Source organism: Trachypithecus francoisi, unplaced genomic scaffold (assembly GCF_009764315.1).
Source record: "Trachypithecus francoisi isolate TF-2019V2 unplaced genomic scaffold, Tfra_2.0 Lachesis_group11, whole genome shotgun sequence".
Classification (NCBI taxonomy): domain Eukaryota; kingdom Metazoa; phylum Chordata; class Mammalia; order Primates; family Cercopithecidae; genus Trachypithecus; species Trachypithecus francoisi.
The window spans coordinates 85,649,396-85,661,415 of record NW_022681456.1 but is presented as its reverse complement, the minus strand read 5'-3'; the positions used below and the strand labels follow the sequence as shown (position 1 = coordinate 85,661,415).

Genomic DNA, 12,020 nt, shown 5'->3' with positions numbered 1-12,020 from the left:
GTAGTAGGGAAAGATTATTCTTTCCCTGTTCTTGTCTTGAGACAATTGAGACAAATGACCTCTCCTTGCCAGACTCTCCAGTGACTGCCCTCTAGCCACAGACACACTGACCTTCAAGCTGTGCACATCCAAAGGGCCTCACTCCAGCTTACTCCACTGCTGCCCTTATCATTCCCCTTCCCTGAGGAATTCACTAATGAGTCCTCAGAGTTGCTTTCATTTCCAATTCCAAATGAATTTCTTTAAAGAAAGGCTCAACCTCGAGTCGTTGGTAAAAGCTGAACTCGTCTTACTTACGTTCTTATTTCCTGGATTCTGTTAGAGGAAGCCTGGCTGGAATGTCCTCTGCTCAATCTCCTAGTCTCCCTGCCTCTTTGGTGAACCGCCTGTTAGGAGACAGCTGTAGAGCCCATTCTTAGACTCCACAGCAGAGGGCACTGTTGTTCTGGCTTTTCTTTTCTTCTCGCTCTCTTTTTTTTTTTTTTTTTTTTTTGGAGACAGTCTCACTCTGTCACCCAGGGTGGAGTGCAGTGGCGCAATCTCAGCTCACTGCAACCTCTGCCCCCCAGGTTCAAGTGACTCTCCTGCCTCAGCCTCCAGAGTAGCTGGAACTACAGTCGTGTGCTACAACGCCTGGCCAATTTTTGTATTTTTAGTAGAGACAGAGTTTTGCCATGTTGGCCAGACTGGTCTCTTTTTTTTTTTTTTCCAGACTGGTCTCGAACTCCTGACCTCAAGTGATCCACCCGCCTCAGCCTCCCAAAGTGCTGGGATTAGAGGCATGAGCCACTGTCCCCGGCCCATTCTGGCTTTTCAAACAGGAGTATAAGTGGCACAATTCAGCCAAGAAAGAATTGGCCAGAGCCTCTGAGCCCCTCTGCCTTTCCAAATGGATAAACCTTCTGAAGTTAGAGAAATGTACCTTGGGGCACAGTGTGATGGCCCATGCCTGTAATCTAAGCAATTTGTGAAGCCAAGGTGGGAAGATTATTTGAGCCTAGGAGTTCTAGACTGGCTTGGGCAACATAGCAAGACCCCTTCTTTACAAAAAATAAATTCGTTTTTAATTAGCCAGGCATGGTGGCACATGCCTGTAGTCTCAACTACTCAGGAGGCTGAGGCAGGAGGATCACCTGAGCCCAAGAGTTCCAGGCTGCAGTGAGCTATGATTGTGTCACTGAACTCTAGCCTGGGCAACAGAGCGAGATCCTGTCTCAATAAAAACACAACTCCATCCCCTATCCACATGAAACTAGAAAGGGAAGGTACTCGTATTCATAGCTACACTCTAAGCTTAAGGAGTGGGCCCACCTCTAAGCTGGGTGAGTGTGTCTGTATCGCAGCAGACAGGCCACTTTTTCCACAAGGGTTTAGCCTTTCCGCACTGGTCTTCCCCACTGGGACTGATCTAATCCACTGGTAGTTACCCACCAAGTTCCAGGCCTCTGCTCCCCCATTCTGGCCATAGGAAATGATATTACACATTTTAGTAGAGCTGAGGGAGGCAGGGTTCTGCCTGTGGATCAAGGAAATGATACCATGTCACCCACCTAACTCAAGGCTGCTCCAGGTGAGCAGACACCCTTGACAGGACCCCCACTGAGCTGTACACAGGGGAGCCTATCAAAGGCTGGTTCGAACAGTCTGTGTTTCCCCTTAGTCCTTTGTCTTTCCTGGGAAGCCTGATGATATTGCAATGGTGGTTGAGAACATGAGCTCTGGAGTCAAACTACTTGGGTTAAATTCATGTCCCTACCATATGCTAGTTATGTAACTTGGGAAAATTACTAAACTTTTCTGACCTTGTTTCCTCTTTGGGAAATAATAATGGCACCTACATTATAGAGTTGTGCCAAGCACATTCACTAGCTATTTTTATTGTTATTATCTCTAGAAAATTCCGTGTACTCCACTTTACATCAGCAATCTGCAACCAGCGCTAAGTCCTGCTATCGTCTCATGCCCCATCTACTTCCCATGTTCAGAATTCTGAACAAGTGCACCACTTCAAGGAAGATATTTTTGGACATGGAGCCAAAGGAACTGCTTCCATATGGAAAACATGCCTTGAGGATTGGTCTGCTTTCCTGGGCTCATGCTTCTGTCCACTTCCTCCCAAAGCACTGACAATTTATTTGTATCAGGGAAGATGATAAGTGCAAATTAGCCTTCCAAACACATTTCAGCCCATTTCAGTACATCTTAATGTTCCATCCACCTTTAAGAGACTAATGCCTAACATTTGATTTGACCTCCTAGACAGGAGTTATGAGTCATTTTTTCTGTTTGTTTTTTTTGTTTTGTTTTTTGTTTTTTGAGACACGGTCTTGCTCTGTCACCCAGGCTGGAGTGCAGTGGCACAATCATAGCCCACTGCACCCTCAACCTCCTGAACTTCAGCGATCTTCCCACCTCAGCCTCCTGAGTAGCTAGTACCACAGGCTCATCCCACCACAACTCAGTCTCCCAAAGTGCTGGGATTATAGGCATTAGCCACCATGCCTGGCTGCAAATACCCTAATCTAGAAGGTAGATTTCTGGGAGGCACAAAGGTAGACTCATTCTAAAAATTGTTCAACCTGAAAACATTGTGGCCAATCAGCCCCAGTTGCAACAAACAGAGGCAATGGGCAAAGTAGTGAATAACTAAGATTGTGTGACCACCCCGAGTCACAGGGAAGCTTGTAATACTGAGAAATCTGCACCATTAATTTGGAGGGATGGAAGATCCACTCAAGTACTTTTATATCACCCTAGATGTCCTTCATAGTCTATTCAAAGCATTAAAGGTGGTTTTATGGCAACCTCCAATGTGTGGCCCAGTTCTAAAAGCTATTTAGGGTACTTCATATCTACCTACCAGCAAAGACCATGCAGAGCATGGCGTTAACTGGATGGAGGAAGGACCATTCGGTAGGTGATATTCTGTTGTATCACCTACCGACAGAATAATTGATTCATCTACCTTACCACATTGGAGTTTGGTTATAAAGAGCTCATTGCATCCCTCTACCCAGAACATGCCCCTTCCCAGTAGCTGTGGCATGATTCTTTCCAAGCCCTGCCCCCTTCACCCCAGGTACCTTCCAAATCTTGGCAGCTTGGGAAAGTTATGGGTTACCAAGAATATCTATCTCCCAGCTTGCCAAAAATGGATGCAAGGTATATGCCAATTGGTGCTTGATTCCAAAGGAAGGCATCCAGGTGAGTAATACTGTCCAGCACACCTCCAAGCACACACTGACCATTCATATGGGAAGCCGGGACCCTGCTGCTTGGACACGTTGAGATGATAGAGAACATCATCTGCCTGTACGCTTGGCAATCAGCCTGAGGCCTCAGGAACAGACAGAGTTCCTAACTGTCACCTGAGCTCAGACCAATAATTATTCTCAGTCTAGCTCCCACTGGCCACTAGGAATATGCTTGTTCTTTCTCCTCAGTCTATTTCTATTTGTCCAAGGACATCCTGCCACCCCTACCTTGCCCAAATTCAAATACCAAGCTCAATAATATTGCTTCCAGGAAATGGCCTCATTGCTATAACCTGTAATGAAGTACAAATCAGCCCTGTGGTTCAGTCGAGGCTTCCAGAACTCTATATGCTAACCAAGGCTTCAGTACTGTTGCTTCTCCAAGTCCTCAACTGGACAGGGAGGGGATTCAAACTGTTCCCCACTCTAGTGGTACCATTATTTCAGATAGCGAATGTTAAAGGAGATTTAATTGGAGGGCAAACGAGAGAGATGAGGGACAGAGATGATGAATGAGTGAGGCTGAGCCAGGAAGAAAAGAAAAAAGCAGGAGCTGGGGAGGAACTCCAGAACAGAAGGGGCATCACCACCCTCCACCAGAGATTAGTCAGCAATCCTCGACAATTTCCAAAGAGAATGGTAAACTGATCCAGTTCCTGACAGGCATCCATAATCACAAAACATAAAAATTTGAGGAATGGGATGACTTCTGCTCCAGGAATACAGAATGGAGTCACTGAAAATGTCAGATGCAGAGGTGGATTTTTTTCTTTTCCTTTTTTTTGGAGACGGAGTTTCACTCTTGTCTCCCAGGCTGGAGTGTAGTGGCATCATCTTGGCTCACTGGAACCTCCACCTCCCGGATTCAAGCGATTCTCTTCCCTTAGCCACCGGGGTAGCTGGGACTACAGGCGTACACCACTACTCCCAGCTAATTTTTGTATTTTTCATAGAGGCGGGGTTTCACCATGTTGCCCAGGCTGGTCTCAAACTCCTTGATCTCAGGTGATCCACCCGCTTTGGCCTCCCAAAGAGCTGAGATTACAGGCATGAGCCACTGTGCCCAGCCAAGAGCTGGATTTTACTCTGCATTTGAGACTGGCTGGAGGAGACAGGGAAAGGGGCCTAGTGCCTCTTTGGCTTGCGTGACAGAATGGATGGAACAGCCAAGAGAGAGAAATCTTGAAGCCACCCTAAACAGCTCTCCTTCTCTCACTCCCTCACCAAGTCTTGCTCTTCTGCATCTTAAATTTTTCTCAAACTCATCCTCCCTTGTTCAGGAGTCTGAGATGCAAGCCAAATCTAGCCTATTTAAGCAGAATATGAATGGATTTTTTAAAATTTTGGCTGGGTACAGTGGTTCACGCCTGTAATCCCAGCACTTTGGGAGGTGGAGGCAGATGGATCATGAGGTCAGGAGTTCGAGACCAGCCTGGCCAATATGGTGAACTACCGTCTCTACTAAAAATACAAAAATTAGCCAGGTGTGGTGGCAAGCGCCTGTAGTCCCAGTTACTTGGGAGGCTGAGGCAGGAGAAGTGATTGAACCCAGGAGGCAGAGGTTGCAGTGAGCCAAGATCGGGCCACTGGGTGACAGAGTGAGACTCCGTGTAAAAAAAAGAAAAACTATATGTACGTGGGGCTGGATGCAGTGGCTCATACCTGTAGTCCCAGAACTTTGGGACGCTAAGGAGGGAAGATCTCTTGAGCCCAGGAGCTCATGGCTTCAATGAGCTACGATTACACCACTGTACCCCAGCCTGCACGGCAGAGGGAGACCCTCTTAAAATACGTAAATAAGTAAAAAGAGAAAGAAAATAAGAAAATATTGGGAAGCACATAAAAGCTGCAGTAGGAATGGAAAACTACACATGGTGGACGGTAATCAGAAACAATACTCAGAATCATGCTATAGACCTGGTCTGGCACAGTCACCACTGCATTCAATGCTGTGGTGGGCACTCCTAGCACCAAGGATGCTGGGTCCTGAATACTGCTGCTGGAAACAGGAGGCAGCTTCGTTGCTGTCACCTCCTGTCACTAGCAGGTAACTTTATATGGCCACTGCTTCCTTGCAACCTTTGATTCAAAATCTGAAGCAGATGTGTTTGATTGGCCTAGCCAAAATTCTTTGTCCATATCCTTGCTGAAAGAGAGGTTGAGTAAGGAAGAACTCGTCTATTCAGCCTCTATTGTGAGATATAGGTTTTGCTTCATAGGGAGTGATTCCCAAACATAACGAAAGCTAGGTAGCCACTACACTGCACTACCTTACCAGCCCCATCTCCTGTCCTTCTCCTCTTTACCCAGCACTCCAGGCTCCAAACCAAATAGCCCTCTGATGCCTCTCTAATGCTTCTAAACACTTGCCATTCTGCTGTCTGAAATGCACTTCCTGATTCTACTGTAACCCACCTCCTTCTTTTCCTCCAAGACTTAGCTCAAACATAACTTCCACTATTAAACCATTTGAAGTTCTGCAAATATGCCAATCCCAGGAGAGGAATGTCTACCCAGATAAGGGCCTTTTTCACTTGCACTAACCGTAAGTATGTGTCCAATATCCTGATTCCAGAAGTTGGCCGCTTAAAACCCAGGAGTCAGGCAGGAGCAAGAGAGTGGTAAGGGAGGTCTTATGATCACTGCATTCTCCCTCCCTCCCCTCTGTCACAGCCATGGTGATTGGATTCCTGAGAACTGGATGTGAATGGCTAGGAGAGATGCCTGCCATGCACCTGGTTAGCATGGAGACCAGGGAATCAGAGAATCAAATAGTCATTTGCCAAGTACTCAGAACAAGTCTACTCTCATTTCAGACCAGAAGGAATCAGAGCCTACTAGGCTTCCCCCCATTATCTCAAAAGATGGGAATTATTCCGTGCACCAGAATAGCCACACAAGATACCACGAAGCTGTCCGGAAGGTGTTGTTGAAGACATGTAAGTACCTTGGGGTGGGCATCATGCTAGGATAAAAAAAGATATGTCTGAGTTCCTAAAGAATGGCTGGGATGAAGCCGGGTTTGGTGGCTCATGTCGGTAATCCTAGCACTTTGGGAGGCCAAGGCGGGCAGATCACAAGGTCAGGAGTTCAAGACCAGCTTGGCCAACATAGTGAAACCCCATCTCTACTAAAAATACAAAAATTAGCCAGGCATGGTGGTGCATGCCTGTAGTCTCAGCTACTCAAGAGGCTGAGGCAGGAGAATCACTTGAAGCCAGGAGCTGGAGGTTGCAGTGAGCCAAGATCGTGCCACTGCACTCTAGCTTGGGCAACAGAGTGGTGAGACTTCGTCTCAAAAAAAAAAAAAAGAATGGCTAGGATGTGGTTGGGTATGGTTATCTGGCAGGAAAAAAAAAAAAGAGCCAAGAGGAGAGAGACTGAGAGGAAGAGGGAGAAAGTAGGCGTGATGGGATAAGCATGATAAAATAATTTTTTTTTTTTTTTTGAGACAGAGTCTTGCTCTGTCACCCAGGCTGGAGTGCAGTGGCGCCATCTCAGCTCACTGCAACGTCTGTCTCCCAGGTTCAAGTGATTATCTTGCCTCAGCCTCCCGAGTAGTTGAGATTACAGGTGTCTGCCACCATACGCAGCTAATTTTTGTATTTTTAGTAGTGACGGGGTTTCACCATGTTGTCCAGGTTGGTCTCGAACGCCTGACCTCAAATGATCCACCCACTTGGGCCTCCCAAAGTGCTGGGATTACAGGCGTGAGCCACAATGTCCATCAATAAAATGAAATTTGAATTAGACTTAAAAGCAGAAGATCCATGTTTGAGTCCTAGTTCTGCCTCTTTTTTGATGTCTCACCTTTTCTTTTCTTGGAAACAGGATCTCATTCTGTCACCCAGGCTGGAGTGCAGTGGCACAATCATAGCTCACTGCAGCCTCGAACTCCTGGGCTCAAGTGATCTTCTTGCCTCAGCCTCCTGAGTAGCTGGGACTACAGGCATGCACCACCAAGCTTGGCTAATTTTTTAAAACCATTTTTGTAGAGAGGGAGTCATGCTATGTTGTCCAGGCTGGCATCAAACTCCCAGGCTCAAGTGATCCTCCCACCTTGGCCTCCCACAGTGCTGGGATTACAGGTGTGAGCCACCACACCCGGCCCATTTACCCTTTATTGACCTACTCCTTCATTGGTTTTGCTGTTGTTGTTGTTGTTGTTGTTTTGAGGCAGATTCTCACTCTGTCGTCCAGGCTGTAGTGCAGTGGTGCAATCTTGGCTCACTGCAACCTCCGCCTCCCTTGTTCAAGTTATTCTTGTGCCTTAGCCTCCTGAGTAGCTGGTATTACAGGAGTGCGCCACCACGCCTGGCTAATTTTTGCATTTTTAGTAGAGACGGGGTTTCACCATGTTGGCCAGGCTGGTCTCAAACTCCTTATCTCAGGTGATCCATCTCCCTTGGCCTCCCAAAGTGCTGGGATTACAGGCGTGAGCCACCACTTTGGGCCCCTCATTGGTTTAAAGGCAGGATGTTGAGGAGAGAAAATGCCTGATCTATTGTTTTACTAATCTTTCAAAATTGTTGGGAGAAAAAAAGTAAAAATGAAACCATTGTATATTATCATGCATTATCCCTTTGAGGAATAGTAAGCTCCAGCTTTGGCATTTTATTGAACCAGGTTTAAACTGCAAATGAATTCTGTGACTTTAGGCAAGTTCCTTTAACCACAATCTCTCTGAACCATCTGGAAATGGGAATAATACTTTTTAGCACTATTGTGAAGAGAAAACATGTACGTTTTAAAAAGCATGTAGCCAGCCTGGGCAACATGGTGAAATCCCATCTATAAAACATACAGCCAGGCACGGTGGCTCATGCCTGTAATCCCAGCACTTTAGGAAGACGAAGCGGGCGGATCACTTGAGGTCAGAAGTTCAAGACCAGCCTGTCCAACGTGGCGAAACCCCGTCTCAACTAAAAATACAAAAAAATGTTAGCCAGGCATAGTGGCAGGCACCTGTAATCCTAGATACTTGGTAGGCTGAGGCAGGAGAATCACTTGAACCCAAGAGGCAGAGGTTGCAGTGAGCCGAGATGGCGCAGTTGCACTCCAACCTGGATGACACAGTGAGACTCCGTCTCAAAAAAAAAAAAAAAAATTTGCGGGGCGTGGTGGTGCTCACCTGTAGTCCCAGCTATTCAGTAGGCTGAGGTGGGAGAATCACTTAAGCCTGGCAGGTCAAGGCTGCCATGAGCTGTGATAGCGCTACTGCATTCCAGCCTGGGTGACAGAGCAAGACCCTGTCTCAAAAAAAAAAAAAACCAAAAACTAAAAAGCATGTAGGACATCAAAGCATGATGTAGGCTGATAAAAAATAAAAATAAAAATAAACATCACATAGTATATGATGCCATTTATATAACATTCTTTTTTTTTTTTTTTTTTAAAGACAGGGTCTCACTCTGTTGCCCAGGCTAAGTACAATGGGGCAATTATAGCTCACTACAGTCTCAAACTCCTGGGCTCAAGTGATCCTCCCACCTCAACCTCCCGAGTAGCTGAGACTACAGGTGTGTGCCACTATGCCCAGCTTTTTTCTCTTTTTTTTTTTAGACACAAGGTCTGGCTATTTTGCCCAGGCTGGTCTTGAACTCCCAGGCACTCCCAAGCACAGCAATCCTCCCGCCTCAGCCCCACAAAGTGCTGGAATTATAGGTGTGAGCCACCACACCAGGCCTTACAACATTCTTATATGACAGTCTTATATAACATTCTTATATAACACTCTGGTTTTTTTGTTTGTTTGTTTGTTTGTTTGTTTGTTTTTGAGACGGAGTCTCGCTCTGTCGCCCAGGCTGGAGTGCAATGGCACGATCTCAGCTTACTGCAACCTCCGCCTTCTTGGTTCAAGTGATTCTCCTGTCTCAGTATCCTGAGTAGCTGGAATTACAGGCACCCGCCACCAAGCCCGGCTAATTTTTGTATTTTTAGTAGAGACGGGGGTTTCACAATATTGGTCAGGCTGGTCTTGAACTCCTGACCTCAGGTGATCCACCTGCCTCGGCCTCCCAAAGTGCTGGGATTACAGGCGTGAGCCACCACATCTGGCTCTTATAACATTCTTAAAATGACAAGATTACAGAAATGAAGAACAGATCACTGATTTCCAAAGCGGGACAGTGGGAGAGGGTGGCTATAAAATGCCAGCTCCAGGATGGGTGGTGATGGAACTATTCTGTATCAATGTATTCAATATATTAATATCATGTTGTGGTAGTGCACTATAGTTTTGTAAGCTGTAACCATTGTGGGGAAGAGTAAAGGGTACACATGATTTCCCTGTTTTTGTTTTTGTTTTTAAATAGAGACAGGGTCTTGCTATGTTGCCCAGGCTGATCTTGAACTCCTGGGCTCAAGTGATTCTCCCAAAGTGCTGGGATTACAGGCATGAGCCATTGCACCTGGTTTCCCTGTACTATTCGTTACAACTGTATGTGAACCTATAATTATAACAAAATTAAAGTTTAAAACCTAAAATACTTTCAGAAATCAAAACAGGCACATGTGGAAAGAGGGGTAATAAGTTATTTCTAACAGCAAAACTTTAATATTTTTCCATTTTAACTTTTTTGAGACAGAATCTTGCTCTGTTGCCCAGGCTGGAATGCAGTGGCACAATGATGGCTCACTGCAGCCTCAACAACCTCCCAGGCTCAAACGATCCTTCCCACCTCAGCCTTCCGAGTAGCTGGTACTACAGGCGTGCACCATCCCACTGGACTAATTTTTGTATTTTTTGTAGAAATGGAGTTTCAACACGTTGCCTGGTCTGGTCTGGAAGTCCTGGGCTCGAGTGATCCATCTGCCTCTTAAAGTGCTGGGATGGCCGGGCGCGGTGGCTCACGCCTGTAATCCCAGCACTTTGGGAGGCCGAGGTGGGCGGATCACGAGGTCAGGAGATAGAGACCATCCTGGCGAACACGGTGAAACCCCGTCTCTACTGAAAATACAAAAAAATTAGCCGGGTGTGGTAGCAGGCGCCTGTAGTCCCAGCTACTCGGGAGGCTGAGGCAGGAGAATGGCCTTAACCCGGGAGGCGGCGGAGCTTGCAGTGAGCGGAGATCGCGCCACTGCACTCCAGCCTGGGCGACAGAGCAAGACTCCGTCTCAAAAAAAATTTAAAAATAAAAAATAAATAAAGTGCTGGGATTACAGGTGAGCCACTACACCTGGCCTCTAATAGCAAAACTTAATAGCTTATTATTAATTAATAGGAAAATAAGCCAAAAAATGTAACATCTACTCAATGAATTATTAGGGATTTTAAAAAAATTATTATAAACACTGTATAGCAATCCAGAATATTAGGCTATAATTCTAAGTTTTAAAAATAAACAAATTTTATACTGGTAGCATTAGACTTATCCAAAGAAATAGTAAAAGTACTTTTTTTTCTTTTTTTTTTTTTTTTGAGACAGAGTCTCGCTCTGTCACCCTGGCTGGAGTGCAGTGGCACGATCTCAGCTCACTGCAAGCTCTGTCTCTCAGGTGTAAGCAATTCTCCTGCCTCGGCCTCCCAAGTAGCTGGGATTACAGGCACCCACCATGATGCCCTGCTAATTTTTGTATTTTTGGTAGAGATGGGGTTTCACCACGTTGGCCAGGCTGGTCTCAAACTCCTGACCTCAAGTGATCTACCTGCCTCGGCCTCCAAAAGTGCTGGGATTACAGGCATGAGCCACCTCACCCAGCCAAAAGTACTTTTTTTTTTTTTTGAGACAGAGTTTTGCTCTTACTGCCCCAGTTGGAGTGCAATGGCACAATCTTGGCTCACCGCAACCTCTGCCTCCTAGGTTCAAGTGATTCTCCTGCCTCAGCCTCCCGAATAGCTGGGATTACAGGCATGCACCACCACGCACAGCTAATTTTTTTTTAAGTAGAGACGGGGTTTCTCCATGTTGGTCAGGTTGGTCTTGAACTTCCGACCTCAGGTGATCTGCCTGCCTCGGCCTCCCAAAGTGCTCAGATTACAGGTGTGAGCCACTGCACCCAGCCCAAAAGTACTTTTTCAAACAGCATCAGAGTCTGATATTATTACAAAAATTTAAGAATATTTAATACCACATCTAGAACATAATAGGCACTAGATAAATGACATCTATTAACAGCATCTAAACATGAGGTAGTATTAGTTAGGTTTCAGAGAATTACTTGGAGTGAGCAAAGGAAGCCATTTTTTCCAAGAGGAGGGAAGAGAATGAGGATGATTAAGCCAAGAAGAATAATGGATCAGTGGACCCCATCTTACACATTTCCCACGTGGGTTGACCACCTGTTTTTCTACCATCTTAGCACTTGGGGAAAGCTCTCTTGGAGATGGGCTTACTAGCAGCAGGAAGAACCAAGACTGATTCATTTGACCATGAAGGATGTGAGATGCTGGAATCCGGAAGTGAAGCAGGGTGTGGTGACCACACTCCCAGGACCTCTCAGCACCTGGTCAGGCTGAGCAGTTGCTGGGCTGGGCTGGGCTATTGCTGTCCTGAGGCAGAAAAGTGAGCCGGGAACTTGAAGGAATTAGATAACCTGCCCTTTCCCTCACCCATTCAGTTCCCAATCAGGTCTTCAGAATCCCCTTGACTGATGCTCAGAACTTCAGCTTCTGGCAGTCCCATGATCCAGGAGTGCATCCAGAGGAAACCATGCCATGGATCCGGAGCCCACGCCACTGTCTCATAAAAAGCGCGATGACCAGGTTAGGCTGGGAGGGGCATAAGGGTGGGGAGGTCAAGGGAAGTACTCCTTCCCTTTGCTTCA

At 46.3% G+C, this 12,020-nt stretch overlaps 1 protein-coding gene across 1 annotated transcript in view; it reads left to right on the top strand.

Moving 5' to 3' along the window:
* The window catches only part of TEX49 (testis expressed 49), a 33,445-nt gene that overhangs the window by 18,802 nt on the left and 2,623 nt on the right, over positions 1–12,020 (top strand). Inside the window, exons 2-3 of the mRNA XM_033222248.1 lie at positions 6,071–6,193; positions 11,814–11,958. Coding sequence (XP_033078139.1) covers positions 6,071–6,193; positions 11,814–11,958 — 268 coding nt within the window. The remainder of the gene's footprint in view (positions 1–6,070; positions 6,194–11,813; positions 11,959–12,020) is intronic.